At 34.2% G+C, this 20,845-nt stretch overlaps 1 protein-coding gene across 1 annotated transcript in view; it reads right to left on the reverse strand.

Moving 5' to 3' along the window:
- Positions 1 to 10,491: 10,491 nt before the first annotated feature.
- Pcdh17 (protocadherin 17) overlaps positions 10,492 to 20,845 on the reverse strand; it is a 91,812-nt gene continuing 81,458 nt past the window's right edge. Inside the window, exon 4 of the mRNA XM_013033402.1 lies at positions 10,492 to 11,438. Within this exon, the coding sequence (XP_012888856.1) occupies positions 10,756 to 11,438 (683 nt within the window). The 3' untranslated portion in view covers positions 10,492 to 10,755. The remainder of the gene's footprint in view (positions 11,439 to 20,845) is intronic.

Genomic DNA, 20,845 nt, shown 5'->3' on the forward strand with positions numbered 1-20,845 from the left:
AAACAATAAGAACATGATATCTAGGATTATATAGTTATCTACTTACTTGAACATTGCCATTCCTTGATCTACCACTCCCTGCTCCCATATCATCACATCATCTCCCTAGTATAAGCACACATTCCTTAAAGTCCTTCTGTGTGTGTGTGTGTGTGTGTGTGTGTGTGTGTGTGTGCGCGCGCGCACGCACGCGTGCGCGCGTGTGTGCAAGTACTGGGTCTTAAATGTTGAGCCTGGATATTGTCCCTTAGCTTTTTCACTCAATGGTAAGGTTCTAACACTTGAGCCACAACTCTACTTCCAGGTTGGGGCTGTTTATCTTTTCTGCCAGACTGGCTAGAAACCTCAACTTTCAGATCTTAGCCTCCTGAATAGATAAGAATACAGTCGTAAGCCAGTTAAATGGTGCTGGGAAAATTCTCCTTGTCATGTTAGGGCCAAATGGCTGGGGAAGGAGTACTGATAGCAATTAGCTTGTGAAGTTAAGTGTTTGAGATAGATCAGAAAGAGATTCTTTTCCATTTCTTTGTGATTAGCTGAGGGATTCTGTTCTACCTGCTTTCTTCATTATATAGACTGTAGACCCCAGCAACAGAGGGAGAAACAGCCCAGGCAACAACTTTACCTTTCATTTGTACAGCATTTTCCAGTATGTAGACAGTTTGGACTACTTGAATCACAAATAATATGCTTATCTGCAGGATGACACTGGCTCTGCTACTCTCCAGAGAATATGCACACATATTGAAAAGAAGTACCTAACACCAAAGAATTCAGGGGGAAAAACTCCTTTGTACATTTTTCTAAATTCTGGAAGACAATACATAAATCAATTTAATATTTAATATCAAATAGCACCCTTGTTCACTCATTTCTTAACTACATCTTTTCTGTTTAACGTAAGCTTTCTCAACCTGGACATTTAGTACTTCTTTATTTGGTGGAGGAACTGGTATCCTGTGTATTGTAGTATGTTGAGTAATACCTTTAGCTTCTATTTAGATGTCAATGGCAAAAATCAATATGCCACCATGTCTTAATATCTGTCTATCTGGAGCCATGGTTCAAGTGGTAAAGTGTCTTTCTAACAAGTGTATAACATTCTGAATTTGAAACCCAGCCTCACCAAATAAAGTAAAACTGTCTTGTAGACTGCTAATCTAAAACAATCATCCTCTATATTAATGCCTAAATAATCAATTATTCTTATGCAGAGTATTATGGAAGCTTTAGTTGGGAACATCTGAGCAGGCAGGAACAATGGACAGAAAAAAATTCTTAGAATTTTCCCTATCTAACTGACTTTACGTACAAGATTCCAAGGGATGCTTGGACAAATGCAGGAATATTGAAAAGCCTAGTGGCTTTTAAAAAATAACTTTAATTCTAACCCCTCTCTTCTGTCCTTTCCTCCCAAAGCTTCAAATAGGATTATAGATTTCATAAAAAAAATAATTGTTTCTGAGAAGTTGGAAACATGCACATGAATAGTCTGTGGATGGCTTGAAGCTGAGAATTTCAGGATCAGCAATGTTGGCATTGACTGTAGATAGTTGGCCCTGACCCAAGAACAAGGTGCTATTAGGCAACGTCTTCTAAAGAGTGGATTACGAGGCAATAGCAAGCTGTCCTAGTGTTATTTTCCTGAGTTCACACCAGCCTGGCAAGCCTTCTGTAGAGCTCTCCAAGTTGGTGAGGCTAATTCAGGTATCCTTACATCTCTTTTTTGAGGACAGACATCTGCATGGCATCTCCTAAACTACACATTAGGAACAACCTCTACTTGATTTAACCCACTTTTCCAACCCTGTCTAACTTTTTAGTCAGAAAAAATCCCACCTCTATTTAAAATGTCTTTGTACACAATGCCTTCCTCTTCTCCAGAACACATTTCCTGTACAGCTCTGCTGCCAAAATCCTGTCCTACCTTAACATTCAGTTTGAATGCTGCTGTCTTCAAGAGGCTTTTATTGATTCCCTCCAACACCTCTAATTTCCTTAGTATGGAGCTCTCTCTCTCCCTCTTTTTCTCACACTCTCTCTGCTATTTACTGTGAATTGTACTTCTCTAACAGTACTGACTATGTGCTGTATTTCCCAGTGTATTGTAAATAATATATAAGCAGCAGCAGCTATAGTTAGTTAATATCTATCTTCAAAATATCAAAATATACAATGCATGATCCATGAGTTAGTATACCATAGTCTCAGGCACTATAAAAGGCATATTTGACCCATCCATTTATTTTCTTTTCTCCTCTGTATTATGAAGATGCGTAGTGGTAAAAGAAATGATGAAGTGCATATGATTTTAATGTTGGCAAGGTTTAAGGAAGCACTAGTTGAGAAATCATAATAGTCTTATAGGATCATTTCTTATCTTCAATCAAAGCTGAACACTTAGCATGATGAGATCTTAAAATAAGGATTTAATATATAGTAAGATGACTCATTTTTGTAATCAGGCAATCTTTTAATAAAGTAGTTAAGTACTCTTATATAGTTTTTTCTTCTGAAATCTATCATCCTAATGTAATCTAATTTCATATACCACCTATTACAAATTTTTACACATTTTGTCAATTGTAACACTCCATGTAGGTTGTATCTAAAATCTGTCATTAGTTTTTATGAGGGTTTAAAATTATTTATTTTTTTCTATTTAATATAATAATGTCCTCACTAACTCTATAATCTATAACATGAGAAAGGTATCACAATACTTAGCTGATATTGAAAGGTATGAAATGGACCATCCAAATTAGAGAATAGTTACAGGAAAGACAGTAAATAAATATTATAGGATGTTTGTTTCACTTATAATATAAGAAAATAACTAAAGATAGGAATCAGGTTTTTAAAATACCAAAGTCCAAGGTGTTATCTTAAGGGAAATGACTAGATCTATAGCAGATTTTAAATTATGGTACAAGGGAGAATATTAATAGAACATAATTTAAGATGTAGAGATGTGGTACTGGGGAATTTAGACAATCAATAGAATGAATTAATGAATATCACATCTCATGTACTTTAACTTAGGTTTATAATATAATTAGTATTGATGGTATATGGATTTTATTGAGCTTCTTATTGAGAATAAGGTTGGGTTTCTGTCATTTGTGGAAGAGATACTAAATAAACTTTCAGTAAGTGAAATTCAAGCTGCAGAACCAGAGCAAGTTCACATTTGATTAAACACTCTGAAAATGACTTTGATAGCAGTGGTAATCTTTCCTTTTCATCTGCTCACCAAAGAACCCAATACAGGACTTATTCGATGTGTGTAGATGAGGAAAGTCAGAAATTTAAAAATATATTATTCAGCATTTAGCTATATCACTATGGCTTTATGAACTTGATTTTCCATAACATTTCTTTAGTGGTAACAAATAACACAAACTTATGAAACACTTTAAAAGGAGGCAATGGAGAATACAGATAATCTTAAGACAGACACAACTCTTATGTGTTTTCATTTTCTCAGAGACTGAAAGCTTTCTCTTCCACATTTTCTCATTTTTTACTACGAAAAGCTGAGTCATCAACATAGGGATGATCGGGAAGATACTATGTGTCTGTCAACCTGAAAAATTATCTTAGTTGCATAAATGTAAAAATAGTTTTCAGATGACTAATGGAAGTTGCTAGAGAAGGAAACTGAATATTGCAGGATGGCAGAACTCCGAAAATCTACACTATGTAGCAGCATTCAGTATTTAGTTTATGTCTGGGTGTCAGGTGTCCTTGCTATTTGCCTTGAATAAACCCAGTTGTCTTATTGAACATTGAAATGTTTAATCCTTGTCATGCCTTATATATTTGTGAAAGTGATTTGTGAGGTGGAAAGTTCCTTACAGACAAAATTTAGCAGTATCAATTTAGGTTGTATAATTAGTCATGATAACATGAATAACACTTTAAATAAACCCTTATGGAAAAACAAAACATGATAACATGAATAACACTTTAAATAAACCCTTATGGAAAAAACAAAACAAAACTATACTTTTCACGTAAACTGTCCTGAACATAAATTTTAAAAATAAAATATAATGGCAGTCTCTATAAAATGAACAAAAGGAGTTCAAAACTTAGAGTATTTTTTAAAACATTAAAAAATACAATGGGAAAATTGTTATATAATGTGAGAAAGATAGAGCTTTATATATGATATAATCAAAATTTATGTAACTAGAATGACATAAATAATGTAATGGGTTTATAAATGTAGACAGAACAAAGAAGAAATTGGTCATCTAAAAGTCACAAGTTAATTTTGCAATACAAAAAATAGATTATCTATTTTGAGCTCATGAGTGATAAGTTAACTTGTGTGATACACAATTTTATTTACCATCTCTTAAAGATGATAATGAATAATTTAAAGGTAATTGAAGAGCTGATACTCTATTTCTGTGTGCCATATTGATAGTTTAGTGGACTTTGTTAAGTATTTTCTTCACATTTTATAACTAATTACCAAATGATTCAATGCTATAGACATTGAAACTACACTATTTTTAAGACTTCAGCACATTGTATTAACATGGACTGCGTCATACATTACATTCAAGATTTCTTCCTAATTGTCTCTCATCACATAGGACTTATCATCCAAATGAAAATGTACTCACTCATCCCTAGTCATCTGATTCAGATGATAGAAATTAACAGTCTGTGTACTCTGAGTGGAATGATAAGTATATGTTTTATGCTTTTCTTACTACTGCAATCATTTTCCTTATATAATAGTGTCAAATATAAGAGACGGTCAATTTAGATGTTCATGTACATGCAAGTATTTTGGGACAATATATAACTGATTTTGTCTTTCTCAATATCATAGAATTCTCTTTAACATCCATAGAGTGTATACTCAAGATAAACAAAAAGTCCAGCAAATGAACAACAACAAAAAAAAACAGATAAATTATTAGCTATGCCATTAAATCTATCCAATAAGACAACACAGTCTTATAGAGTCTTATTGCATATATATATAATATAATGTATGATTATTTTTAATTTTATATATTATATGTAATATAATATGCATTATATATTATATAATATAATGCATGGCATATATTACATATAGTATATAAATGTATAGTATATAATATGTAACATATATAATATATAATAAAATATGGTAATACATACTATATATATTACTATTCTATAATATAGTAGTTTATACACTATATAGTATATGGTATATAGTATATAAAACATACAATATATATTAGATATTTTATATTTTATACAAATTATATATAGTATCATATATATATTAGTAAAAAATGAAATGAAAGCATCAGATTAATTTGAAATCTAGAAGATGTCATTTCCTGGAAGTGAAATAACAGAAATATGGATTCTGTATTAACTGAGGAAAAAATGCAAACAATAAAACCTTGTTTATAAAGAGTAATGCATAGTATAACATTTTTCACTTGATTGTAACCACACACTACTATATATTTAGTATTTACCCATAGAGCAAACTAACCCAAGCCAAACACACAGTAGGTATTCATAGATGTTTGTTGAAATGGTACAGATTTATCTATTAAAATTACAGGATAGGGGCTGGGCACAGGAGGCTCATGCCTGTAATCCTAGCTACTCAAGAGGCTGAGATTTAAGGATTGTGGTTCAAAGCCAGCCCTGGCAGGAAAGTCCATGAGACTCTCATCTCCAATAAACTACCAAAAATCTGGAAGTGGTGCTGTGGCTCAAGTGGTAGAGCACTTGCTTTGGGCTGAAGAACTGAGGGATAGTGCCCAGGCCCGGAATTCAAGTCCCCTGACATAAACACACACACAGACACACACACACACACACACACACACCAAAATACAAAACAAAAAATAAAAACAGGATAGGGCCTGGGAAGGTGGCTTAATTGCTGAGTGCTTGCCTAGCATTCATGAGGCCCAGGGTTCAATTCCTCAGTAACACATAAACACAGAAATAATAATAACTTGACTTGAAATTACTTTTAAAAAATAATAGGATCAACAAGCATTTTAAAATATAATTTACAAACATGTGCTTTCCATGATCATTTGAGATGATAGGGTTTTTTAATCAAATCCTTTGATATGTTGTACCAAACTATTGTTTCAACATCTGTAAATATAAAAAGGCATAAGAGGGGCTCCCTCAAATTGTAGAGCATTGGCTAGCAAGTGCAAGACTGGTAATCCAAACCTACATACTGTAAAAATACAAAAATGAACGTAAAAAATAAATAAGTCTGTTAGGCTATGCATCCACATCAATTATTAACTAACCAACTTATCAAAAATATTGAAACAATTGTTGTCCCATTCCTGTTGAGTGACTAGTAACATTTCATTGTTATTTTAATTTCACTTTATTGACAAACAAGTAATAAACAAAAGCGTTGTTATACTTCATGTGCTTTTCCAACATCATTATGACCACTGTTCTTCTGGTATATGTTGTGCTATTTATAAATTCTATGTTAATGAACTCAAGGGAAGGCAACACCACTATTAGTAATAACTTTTTATTCGGAGTCCTCATTTTCCAGATAGGTCACATTAAACACAGCCATTAAACAAGAGCATTGAGATAAATCCATACAATGTATGCTGCTTTTGTTGTTATTGTCCTTGTTCACCAATCACTTGGTAGAACTAAGAACATTATGGAGTGATGACATTGGTAAATGGGAATAGCTAACCTGTAAAACACTGGGACCAGGGAAGTCAGACTTTAATCAGTTCTCATTCAATTATGCTTCGAATCTACAAATCTTGATAGCCAAAATTCTCATTTGAATTAATGCTCTGATAAGTGCTGTCTGTTGTCAAAAGAATGTAATTAGACAATAATGAGTGGGCATATATTATGCCAGACCTCAGTGTATTTGTTGACCTCAGCAACTTCTATTCCATTAGACAACAAACAGCTTTTACCTGGTTCTAATAAAACATACTGCATTATTCCTAGATGACTTTTTTTGATGGTGCCATTTTTTAAAATCGAGTAGGGTCTAGATCCTTTAAAGTGAAGTCATGATTTACAAGATCTCAGACAATTTGCAACGGGGGGGGGGGGGGGGGGGGAGAAGGGGAGGAAGTCAATTTCCCAACTAGAGTTTCAATTAATTTATAGACTAGGGAGTCACTTTTTGAATGTTGCCTGCAGTAAGGGTAAGTGTGTAAGGTTTGGAAACAACATGAAAATATTCCTTGAAATTACATATGATATGTCTCTTTAATGTTTACTTTGGTATAGTATAACTAACACTGATTCTTACTATTTTAGTGATAAAAAATTTATTCATCTGAATATCTCATTAAAAGATTACTTTATTATTGATGTTTTAAAAAGTTGTAGTTCATCAGTAAGACAGTTTTAGAACTTTCATTTTCTTATTACTAAGATGCTCATAAACAAATTTATTTTCTGTGCTTAACTTCAGTTATGCAAGGACCTAAAGGGGGATGGGTAAATAGAAACAAAAAGAAAAAGTAGTACCAAACTTTTCATTTTGAGTATTTGGGATTTTCTTGAGGGTTAGTGTTTGAAAAATGTACATTAGAACTTTTTTTAAGCATTCTAAATTATGCTGAAACCTCTTCAGATCTCAATGATTATGCATTACCCATTAGAGGAAAGGATCCCCAAAAGTGGAATTTTGGCATCTCATAGGCTTTCTTGGAAGCCAAGCACCAGAGGTCTGTGATAAAGATAGTTGCCAGGGAACGAATGAAAGCATGATTCCCTCAACTACAAAAGCTTAGAGTCCCAATTGCTGAATTACCACCAACTTGTAAATAAATAATCATTACTAAATACAGAGAATGTGATAAATAGCTAATGCTAGGAAATCACTGGTGATAGAGAGCCTGAAGGTAAGTCCCTCCTACATTGGCACAACTGATTAGAATCTTCTGGTGTTTCAAAGTCTTCAGACACATATAACAAATTAAACAACTGGCTACTTTGTATTAAGCATGTTTTAAAAATAAACCATACTCTATTGATCTCATTTATATCCTGCTTTAGATCTTACTAAGTGATTATGTGTCTAGTAAGAGAGAGGCAACACTTGGTAAAACTAAATAGAAATCAATTTGCCATCATACTTCAACTATCAATCTAAAGCAACCTGTAGTCTCTTGGCAAACTGAAAAAAAAAAAGCCGACAACATCATGTAACAGAAAACAAATTTCAGATACATAAATTGTCCAAAATATAGTCAATTTTCACATGTACAAGTTCCCTTCTTTTCTAATTTAAACATTGATTAATAAAAACAAGGAGTAGAGCTTTGGAAAGTCTGTTAATAGGAACCAAACACAGTTCTCAAGAGAATAAGGCTGATAAGAGTTATCCACTCTTTCCCCCCAAAGCTATTTACGAACGAGGTACAGTCCAAAATCTTGATATCATTTGATGGAAATATTTTCAGTAAAACTTTTTGAGTTTCAAATTATAAAAACTTAATTTAATTCAATGTTTGGTTTTGCTTTTGTTTTGAGTATAAGGACGTTATGAAATTTATACTGTTTCTACACTGGCTTGATGGCCAGGAAAGAAGGCACAGAATTCTCCACCAGTTTGCAAATAAGACATTTTTTTTCTGCTCCAGTGCACAAACAGCCTTTATTTAACTCAGCACCACATTTTCTATGATATGGGCTCAAAACTGTTTGCCATGAAGCTGTTATATGCCAAAAAAAAAAAAAAATGCTGAAGGAAAATGTCAATCAAGGCATTTTCCCATCTGCTACAACTTCTGAAAGTGTTAATTTGACTTTATTTTCCCCAATTCCTGAAATTAAAGGTTTCTTAGCCTCAAATGGAAGTACGTTTGAAACTTGGTAAATGTCATAAGAAAAAGTACAACCAAAGAATGGAAGAAAAAGTGTATTGTTCTTACAGGACACCAATAAAAAGAAGTGGAGGGACACTGTAATACGGAAAACAGATTTTTGTTAAGACCCAGATGTCTTGAAATACACTACACACTGCAAATAACCAGTGCTGGTACCAAACATGCATTAAAGCAATTGTCATGTTTTTCTTTCTTTCTTTTTTTTTTTTTTTGAAATAGAATGGAGACACACATCTGAACCACTGAAGATACTTTTGAGAACCAACTAATGATAGGCTATCTACATAGGCAGAAACTGTATGTTATCAAATATGACATGATAAAGTTTCAGGTATTGGTACAAATGTAATTCTTGTGATTTAGCATGACTTTAATAAAAGCTTCTACAAGGACTTGCACAGAAACATGACTGACAGATGTAATTTTTTGACCTTTCAGTTAGCTCCATCAGCTCACTCAAACACATTCTGAACAGATTATTTACTGTAGTACTTGGTAGACTATACATTAAACGAGAGACTTTGCTCTGAGGCACTGCTTCCCACACTCCATGGGGACAAGGAAGCAGGGAAAAACAAAACTCATAGAGTTCGACAGCTACCGAGGCAACACTTGCCATTTACAATATAAGCCCAAATATTTTTGCAACACAACTATATATTAATTTAATAAAATACACAATATAGCTCTTATACACTCAACAATTTGGCTCATATGCACGGAATCTGCAATAAATCAATAAAAAATATGTCATTTGATGTAAACACATTGAATCTTCTTACATTTGCACATTTAAATGGTCATATGATTTGTGTATGTCTAAGACATTTTCACTTTCCTGAGCTCTTTTAGTGTCCACAAATGAATAAAGCATAATCATCATGTTGATTCTCTCTGAATATTTGCCACTCAATGTTAACCATTTTTTCAGGATGTTTTTCTAAGTCAAATTTAAAACAAACCTATCATGGTTTATCTTTGTTGGACACTAAAATGCTCACTAGGCATTTTTAATTTTCTCCTTTATTTTATTTTACCTTGTCCTAAATTTTCTTCTTTTTAATGAAGTGAATTAGTCTACATGTGTGCTGGACAAAATGGACTATATCTCTTTTTACATTTATCTTTATACGACATGAGGTGTCTTACAAATGACCAGGGAAGGAATTTTTTTTGTTTTTTTTGTTTTTGTTTTTGCTTTTTTGTATTGTTTGTTTTTGACTAATGATACGGAATGCTCTTTGTGTTTATATGTGTGGCAGGTAACTTTATACAGAAATGTTTACCACAACTATGTATTAATGTTTGGTGTAGCTTGGACTACTGCAAGGTCTTTTTCGGACTTTCAGTAGAAGCCTGTGATGGTTGCTAGAAATCCACCACAGATCACAAATTATGACCCTGCTGTTTTTTGTTTGTTTGTTTTTTATGGGATTAATAGGTAAACAGATATGTCAGCATAAATCACAGAGGACAGTCTTAGAGTGATGAGAAATACTTCAGTTCACACCAGTGCAAACCTTCCTAACAGATTGTCAAAAGGTTTTACACGTCTCCTCATCCTCCTCTTTCTTTTCTCTTCATTTTCTTCTCTCTCTCTTTTTCTTTCCTCATTAAGCATCATTCATTCTGTCCTAAATATAAGTTTTGTCAAAATGAAACCATTGTTATTTCTGAAAAAAGAAACAGCAGTGAAACGAACATACTTGTGGGCACCTCAGATGTTCACTAAAAGCCTGAAGCAGCATTGGTCTTCGTCCATCCCTTATAAAAGGGGTTGTCACCAGGAGCGATCACTTTTATTTATTTATTTATTTTTAACTCAACAGAAGAGACAAGAAATTGCCAATGCTTGCTTGCTTGCTTGCTTTCCTCATTTTCTCACAGCGACTGGGTCATTCCCTCGGCAGTCCTGCAAAAGCTTATCAATTTCTCTCACAACTTCCTCTGCATCCACAGACTCTCTGCCCAGATCCCTGTTGGGGTGATCAGGTTGCTCCAGGACAGGACCCATCTCTCCAGAATCCCGGCTGGTTCTGGAATGCACATCTGCGAAGACTCTTGCCATCTGGTCGGAAGCCATGAAGGGAGGGTCTCTCGGTTGCTTACTAGGAGACAGGTATTGACTGTCATTGGGCAAGTACTGACTGCTTGCTTCGGCCAGGGCTCCGGGTTTTGCTTCACAACCATCCAGGGAGCCTTTGGTTGCGGTGCAAGGCTCGATGCATGCCTTGGTTGGACTGCTGGAAGCGGAAGGGACCTCCTGGAGGAGAGGGCTCAGGGCACGTTTGGCTTTTAAATAAGGTTTGACATTGGCAATGAGAATAGTGTGCTCTCGCTTGTCTTTTCCAAATGTACAAAAAGTCTTTTTCCCAGTGGGATTCACAGTTTCGTAAGTCTCAGTCTCAACATTAGCTTCCACTGTGGGTACAAAGAGATTTGTGCGGTAATCTGCATTTTCAGCCTGATTGGCTGCAGGGAACTGGGGCATCCAACACCTATCAGAATGACCAAGCACTCGGCATTCATCTGTGCAATTAACGCACTCTTCCGGCTCTGTAAAAACAAAAGAGAAGACAGCAAATCCAATCATTAGGGTTTCCTTTCGATTTCTACTACAGCAATGCTCAGCACTCTGTTGGCTTGCTTGACCTCTGGTCTCTTAATTAAAAAGAAAAAGAAAACAATAATTAAAACATTTCAGGATGGTTGCATAAACCTGCTAGTTGAGACAATGGTTTTATTTAAGGCTATTCTCTAGATATTAACGAATTCCCATAGCCTGGGGAAAAGAAAAAAAAAAAAGTGGCCATTGGAGAATCAGGCTCCAGAGAATACAGCAGCACTTAATCCAATCTCCTGGGGCGATCAGTCTTTGTTCTGTATAACCCATCCTAGAAACAGTGAACTTCAAAAAGGATTATCAGGATTAATTTTTCAAATCTAGTAACTGGGCAAAACGTGGATTGCACACTTCCATAACAAGTCCTAAGCTGCTTTCAGAGAAGTGTTTTATCCTTATTTTACCTATAATTTTTATTTTGGTGATAGTCATGAAATAAAAGATTTCCTTTCAAAACCTGCTTTTCCTACTGCGAGTGGCAAATGGAATTTTCTATCAGAGTGTTTTATGAAGAAGCTTGTCAAAAAGCATTCATTTAAAAAAAAACAAAACAACTTGATATGCTTACGGATCAGGTATTCTGTTTTCTTCACCTTTTTGAGGTTTTCTTTTTTTTTGTTGGTTGGAAGTAGGTGAAAATGGATTTACTCAATGAGTAACATACAGGATTAATGCCAAATGATCACTTCCTGTTTAAATAATAATTCTTTCCGTGAGAATTTTTCGATCTTTTGCTGATTGACATATGAAGCACCTATTTAAAACACACTTTAATGATCCTGTTTTAAAGATTCTGATCCAGGAAATATAAAAGCAATTCCTTCATTCTAACAACTGGGGTGTAGTTCCACTGACCTCAATATTTTTAAATATTATTTTGAATGACACTTTTCTACTTGTCCCTTTCCTCTACAGATGGTGCTTTCCATTATGTTTAATGATCCATTTTTTACTTTCAGGAGAGGATATTTACAATTTACCTCCATGTGATGGGGATAAGAATTCCCTGCACATTTAACATCCACCAGGAATATCTTTTAATTGATGCTAGATAATCCCTACAAATATATGATGTCCTGTGCATGGTAGGAAAAAAATGCCTGCATTGAAAATATTTTGAATAGAAAATAATCCATTTTAATAGTAGCCTTAAATTCACAGTTTCTACTTTTCCAAGTGACATATAATTTCTAAGTTTACATTTGACGCCTATAAACAAATCACCAAACACATCCACAGACAATTCATCTCAAAAAGACTAAGCAATGAAATGATTTCCTAGAAGACCCAAGTGTGGGATCAAGTATCAGAATAGCATCCTGACAGGATCAAAATACTGTGGTATTTCCTACATGTAGGATTCACACTTGTGAAATACTAAAATAAAAGTAGATTATATCTATTTTATTTTGTAATGTTTTAAAGAGTAAATAAAATGTTTATTGCTGAACAAAATTGCTGAACTAATTCTCAAGCTGAATTCTAGATCGTAGGCTCATTCATACATGATCAATGACTTGAAAAGCTATTAGAAGGACATGAATCCAAAATCTTGATGACCCTAGTCTAGACATATACTACCTTCTGAGAAGCATTCTTTTATATTTAGAGTTGAGATTAATTTAAATAAAAACAGAAAGATGTTAGAAATAATCAGTATCAACTATTGTTTTTCTTGATTCCAAATGAGAATGATTTACATTGCCTTTATATCTATTAGTGAATATTTCAAACAATTATATCACTTAATCTAACCTATTTTTTTTACCCTTCAAAAACACAACTTTACAGACGGCTTCATTTGTTAGTATTTTTGTACATTTTAAAGTGAGAGGTATTTTCATAAATTCATTTATAACCAAGGCACTCTTTTGAAATAAGCCAATATAGTTTTGTATTCTAATATTGACTGGTCTTCCATTTTGGGCGTTTGGGTAGTCAATGCTGAATGAATTCAAGAAGAGGGGCAGAGATAGAGAGAGACTAATGCAGAGGTAAGAAAATGTAAATCGACCTTGAATTTGAAACTACCAACATAAAATGATTGTTGGCACTTCAGGGCTGAAAATCCGAAGCTTTTTACTTGACTCCTTTATGTCACATCCAGCGGAACAAATTTTGAGCATTGATTATGGTACATTATAATCTGTACACCTTGTGATTAGATTGTAATTTTGATGCCAGCAGTTCACAGACATTGAAGAAAATCGAATGTACATTTTTGTATAAACAGCAGAAACTATGAGTACAAAACAAACTATAACTGCCAAGAGTCAAGTTGGAGTTTATGAGAGTAGAATCATTTCTGAAAGAACATGAATAAATAGATAAGTAGGTAGATTTAAAAAAAAGAGAGAGGGCTGGGAAGGTGGCTCAGTGGTAGAGCGCTTGCCTTGCATGCCTGAGGCCCTGGGTTCGATTCCTCAGCACCACATAAGCAAAAAGAAAAAAGCCAGAAGTGGTGCTGTGGCTCAAGTGGTAGAGTGCTAGCCTTGAGCTGAAGAGCTGAGGGACAGCGCCCAGGCCCAGAGTTCAGGCCCCACAACCGGACCCCCCTAAAAAAGAGAGAGACAGATAACATAAAGTAAATTACTAGCTAGACACAGAAATAAATTGGGGTGAAATAATGGAAAATGATAGAAGAAAGGAAGTAGGGAAAAGCTAAAGAGAAAGAAAAGTAGAGAAAGAGTAAAGTAAGGTAAATGGGATACAGGGAAGAGAAGCAAAGAAAGAATCAAGTCTGAAGGAAAAGTTGCCCATACACACACACACACACACACACACACACACACACACCATTTCAAACAAGACAATTAGGCTAGAAATAATTTGGCCATATGTACCTCTTATTATATATTTTAGGTCCTCCCAGAAAACTAAATATATATAATAAAGAATAGCAATATAGGAACATAATAAAGAATAGCAATATAGGAAAATAATAATATAGCATACTTTCTCTCAAACCTTACATCTATAAAGATAGATACTCAAATTGTTATTCAAAGAGACAGATTAGATAATAAACATGTGTAATTACAAAAACTACAGGAATCATTTTTAAAAGCCTGTTATATAGATTGCCATTAATTGAAAAAGTTTTAGTATTTATGTTAGAAAGCCATTTAAAAACCTGAGAACAAATTAAAACAGAAATAATAGATTTAATATTTATTTTTGGTTTTCCTTTGTATTTTGGTCAAATGTGAGATCCTTTCCCTCAATTTGTAATATGGAATGTATAATCCAAATAGTAATCAGGTAAGTGAAACAGAACTAAGTATGGATGTCTCATGAAGAAAAGACAAAACAAAACAAAACAATTATTGAGTCTAACTGACAGAACTTTGGGCATTTTTTTTCTATAGGTAAAGTTCACAGTATCTGATCTCTTCAATGTATAATTCCCAAAAATAACATGAGATAATCACATAATTTTAATGTCTTCCAGTATTTTTTTTTCAGTGCTAATCCTGAGGATCTAACTCTGGGTCTGAGTGCTGTCCTTCAGCTCTTCAAGACTAGTGCTCTATCACTTGAGCCACAGTGCCATTTCCCACTTTTTTTCTGCTTATTTGGTGCTGAGGAATCAAACCCAGGGCCTCATGCATACAAAGCAAACATTCTACCACTGAGCCAACTTCCTATTCCCTGTCTATAAGCTCTTATACTAAAGGCTCTACTATGTGAGCCACAGCCCTATTTCTAGCTTTATGACAGTCAATTGGAGTTTGGAGTCTCATGAATATTCTTGCTCAGGCTTGTTTTGAATCCTAATCCTCAGACCTCAGCATTCCAAGTAGCCAGGATTAAAGGTGTGACTCACTGGCACTGGCTTTGTCTAATTTCAGTATAAGGATTCATTTTCAGTTTGGTGGTACTGTGCATCTATTATATTGGAACTCATGGAGGCTAAGACAAGAGTATCACAAGTACAAGGCCAGATTGGGCTATGAAGTGTATTTCTGTCTTCAAACATAAATAAATAAATAATGTAAAAGTCATTTTCTATGCTCCTATTGTCTTACTATCACATTCTTTGAAAGGGCAGTATTTACAGTAACCATAGTTCAGTTTTGTATCTTAATTTATATAATACTTTTGCAAAAGATGTTATATAATCCTAGTAACTGCAGAATGTGTAGTTTTTGCTTTTTGACTGAATCAGAACTCTGCCTGTGTGTAGATCTTCATTTGTATGATTTAATAAAATTAAGCTTTGTCTAGACATGGTCTATTTTTTAAGATTTATAACCAAAAATTCCTGAACATTAATATAAGGAACTTTAATTAAAAAATGCAAGTGAATAGGAAAGTATTCTCTCTTTATGTAAGAGATAACATAATAGGATAGTTCTGATTTTTTTGAGCAAATACATTATATATATTTGTTAATATATTGACAAAATTATTGTATATAAATATATATGTGTATGTATAGATATTTTGGATTAAAATCAATAAAACAGGCATGGTGATATATGCCTATGATATCAGTATTCTAGAATGAGGGAGAAAGATTGTTATTTCAGTGCTTTGCCTGGACTACATAGCAAGACCTTATCTCTAAAAATTAAAGCAAAATAAAGAGTGACATTTTCCCCTGTGTTCCACAGCAATAGATGTAAAATCTGATCAGCTCAAAAGCATTTCAAATTTAGTTTATCATATTATTAAAACATCTAGGTGTTGGTAGCTCACACTTGACCTAACTACTCAGGAGGAAGAAGCATGGATGATTATGGGTGGAGGCCACTTGTGGCAGAAAGGTTTACTCAAACTCCCCATCTCCAAAATAACCAGCAAGTAATGGCTGGGAGCATAGCACCAGTGGTAAAATACCAACCAAGTTTAAACTCTAGTAACACCATCAAAACAAAACAAAAAATAATAATCCAAACCAATTAGCTGTTCTTTAGCATTCTGCTGCAGGAGTTACTGTTATTTCATTATTCAATGTCATGATATCATGAGGAGCAATGCTCTATAAAAAGCAATGCTCCTAATTTAAGATTAAAATCTGGGCTGGGAAGGTGGCTTAGTGGTAGAGTGCTTGCCTTGCATGCATGAGGCCCTTGGTTTGATTCCTCAGCACCACATAAACAGAAAAAAAATCTGGAAATGGTGTTGTGGCTCAAGTGCTAGAGTGCGAGCCTTGAGCTGAAGAACTGAGGGAGAGCGCTCAAGCCCAGAGTTCAGGCCTCACAACCAACAAAAAATAAATAAATAAAAATAAATAAATACATAAATCAATAAAATATTAAAATCTGGAGTCAAGATGGTTTTGAAATCAATGATCAACAAAGATTAAGTAAGGCTCTGCCAAAAGTAGATATTTTGGGACCCTTGAGTGGAATACCTATGTAATTTTGTGGTGTCATCTATGAAAGCAATATCAAAAAGATCAGCCAAAACCAATTCTAACTTCCAAGGGATTCTACATCATTATTCTTTTCTGTGTTACTCTTGGGTAAGAACTTATCATAAATTGGAACCTTAAGCTTATTTTCCTTGAAAAATACTATACAATATCCCTAAGGCAAAAATTACATGGCAACTCAGTTGTCACCAAACAGGGGAATGTTACAAAACAAAAGGATTTCCTGTCCTGCATTCCAAAATTACCTGTCACCTGTGTAGCTCTCATATTGGTCCATCTGCGTATTTTTGGTTTCCAACATTGAGTTACATATGTGCTTCTGATTTCCCCTTCCGAAACTTTCTTTTCTTTTTACTGATATTTGTAATAAGTCAGGGCAACCATCAGGAAGGACATTCTAAAGTGTGGTGGCCACACGGAACAGATAGAGTATTCTGTGCTTTATGACGACCAACAAAATGGTTTTGTTTCTGTTTTGTAAACAGCTTCTGTGGTGGTTGGCCCTCTTTCTAACAGCATCTTAAAATTAGAATTGTTTCCAAGTAGACAGCTCTATAAATGGAAACCCACTTTTTATTTGTTCTCATGTTCCTTTTTTATTTTTAATTTACCTTCCTTTCACCAACCTAGGCTTTTATAACACTTAATTAGCTGTTTAAAGAAGTAGAATAGGCACCATCTCTATTTATGGCTGATAGTGTTCTGTCCATTAGTTCATCAGAATATAAGCTAAATGCTCATCATTGATTATCTAGCCAAAAACCTTGAGAAGATAAGACCTTTGATTCGTATCATTGGCAGCAGTTTGTTGTTGTTGTTGTTTTTACGAAAAGGTTTGAGTGCTGTAAACAATAACTTGATTTTACTCTTTCTTTAGCAGACGTGCACACGCGCGTGCGTGCACACACACACACACAGAGGCACACATGAATGTACACATATTTCTCTGTAAGCCTAATGAATTGCAGTTAATCCAAATATATTCTAACTGGACAGAGAAAAATTATCAATGCTAAAATAGAAATCATGTCAGAATATATTAAAAAATACTAATAAAGCAGGTTTTTCCTTCACTAAGTTGGCATAATTTGCCACATCCTGTGAACTGACACTTCTCTAACATAAACTGCTCTTTCTTTTCTGGGCTATGTTGATTATTATTCACTTACTTCCCTTTGCTATCCTATAAAACCCTGACACTTGGTGTGGTGCTACTGTGAGTCATTCCACATAACTGAGACCTTGGCAATTTATATTCATACAAATTATTTCCAGTTGTGACTTCTGTGCCCCATTTACTAATATGTTTCACAAAAATACACCTCTGGTTTCACTCAGTCTGCCTAGGAGAAAGGAATGAATTTCACTCTTGCAATGTTAAGGACAGGGCAGCATAGCTAACTTGTCTCAATACGACATCTCCTATGTCTGAATTAAAAAAAAAATCTTATAGCACTATTTTATCATAGACAGGGGTTTTTCTTTTTTTAAATGTATTCACATGACTACCTGACTTTATTTCAGTATCATTTTTGGTAGTCTTGCTTTGTCAGTTTTTCAGGGAAGAGCAAAGATGAGAAGGGAAAATGCAAATGGGAATGGGAAAATTAGTCACTTACCCAGCTAAATGCTGTTGTACGACATTTCTTGTTGTTTTTTTTTTGTATTAGTGCACTGGACCTGTGCTGCTCTACTTATGAACATCATGAAAGATAAACAGATATATACATATGACATGCACTTTTTCTTCTTCGCTGTTTTAATACAAAGCAAAGGACAATGTGCTCATATCATGAGAATGCTGTACATTCACCAGTGATATAATGAAGAGGACACAACATAGACGTCTCTGAGAAGTGAAAACATTTTGTCATAGGGGAAAAATTGAAACTATATATAATAGAGATACTATCAATAGTACATATTTTAGGTGCATGAACTACCAACCTCAAATTCAGATTTTACTTTACTTGTGAAATGCCACTCTTTCTGCTTATGATAGGCAGAGAGTACATTTTGAAGGGGAAATTATTATAATGCCAATAAATAGTCTAACCATGGCAGCAATAAAGTACCAGTCCTCAAGCATGCACCTGCATCGCATAATGCTTTGTAGTGTATTGCCACGGATGAATTTAGATACAAGAAACCACTGGCCTTTACAATATCCTATTCAAGTGAATTCAATTGCAGTTGGATGTTTGGAGTTGCTTTTGAATCTTGGAGGAGCATTTGTACTTACTACTCAAAACACTTGCACATCTTCAGGTATGGTTTTAAGGGTGACTTTTGGGTGGTAATAAAATGTATCTCAAAGTGTCATTGTTTTGGTCTAAATCACAGCATAAACAGTCCTATGAGGTGAAAAAAAATAAGAAAGATTGAAATAAAATTTATATTCTGGAACAGATGCAAAACAGAAAGCACAAGGTATAGACAACAATGAGAATGTAAACTATGAATTGAAGGTTTATAGCAAAAAATATGTGTGTCCTGTGGCACACTATTCAGAGATTAACATTTAAAATTTAGCTGTGCATCTTCCTCCAGTCCCATGATCACCTTGGATAGTAGTAGGTGCTTAGAACTGAAGGCACAGGAAATAGTCATTTCTTTCCTAACAGATACACTTAAGAGAACTGGTTCTAACTCAGTATTGTGCTAGAAGAACAGAATGTGTTTTCTATGCATGTGTGTATGTCAAACATCCCAACACAGTGAATTTTGTGCATTAGATGTGAATAGCTCAGCAATTACTCTCAAATTGAGAAGTTGCACCCAATAATTCATAAGATAAAAAAGCATAAATATATCATTTATATCTAGGTACTGGAGGGCTTCAGCAGAGATAGCTTTAGTAGGATGTTGTGGAACACATTTTGAATCAGGCAGAGGTTTATGGTAAATGAACTCAAGTGAATCTTCCTTTAAATTCTCAGGCTTCCAAAGACTATAGCTTTTGGCAAGGAGTTTTAAGTTTTGAGTGGAAAATAGCAACCAGATTTGAAACTACCATAGAGGAAGTAATTCTTGAGCAATTCCATTTTGACCTATGTCATAAGAATGTATATCCACAGAAATCCAGAGAAAAATAATCTAACCTATGATATTGTGAAGGGCCTCATATAAGAGATGATGCTTGGTTTCAAAGGATGATCAAAGTTCAATGGAATGGAATAGGAAATTCACTGTACACAAAAGGATTAGAAAGAGAAACAACCACTACAGAACAATGTGCATTTCACAGGGATTGGCTTCATACATCCAATCATTTATGCTACAATGCCAAAAGAACTAACATACAGGTGAAATTAGTGAACATGTGAAAGAATAAAAACACTGTTATTTTGGTTTTCAGTAGGAGGTATTGAACGCAGGGCCTCACAAATGCGAGGTATATACTCTACCACTGAGCAACACTGAAAACAGAAAAGTTCTAAATAAAAGCCCAAATTCAACTGGAAATGTAGCACAAGATATTTTAGCAGGTGACCGTATGTCTCATAAATCTTGAATTATTTCAGTGCTTTAGTTGGGTAAATATTGGATAACATTTATGACCATACAAAATTGTGATGACATAAGGATAGCTGCATACAAATCATCATTATTTATGGAAACATATATCTAGAATGTTGATATCTACAATTGCTACAATGGAATCTGACATCATTCTCTGATCTCAAAGGTATGAACAAGATTACTCATTCTTTTCCCAAGTTTTGCCTTTTCTATTTGTGCCTTATTCAACTCCTCTCATACTGAAATAAAAAAAATCTCCATATGCTGATTTCAACTGACTTCAGTACTAACAGTGTAATTCTACATTTTATAATTCTGATTTAGAGTACTTCATCCTATATCAACTTTAGTTCTCTTCTCTCGTTCCTTTTCTGTTATTATTAACCAACCATAATAATCAAATATGATCACATCCCCCAAAGATTAAAGGGTTCTTTT

This window comes from Dipodomys ordii, unplaced genomic scaffold, assembly GCF_000151885.1.
Source record: "Dipodomys ordii isolate 6190 unplaced genomic scaffold, Dord_2.0 Scaffold1, whole genome shotgun sequence".
Taxonomy (NCBI): domain Eukaryota; kingdom Metazoa; phylum Chordata; class Mammalia; order Rodentia; family Heteromyidae; genus Dipodomys; species Dipodomys ordii.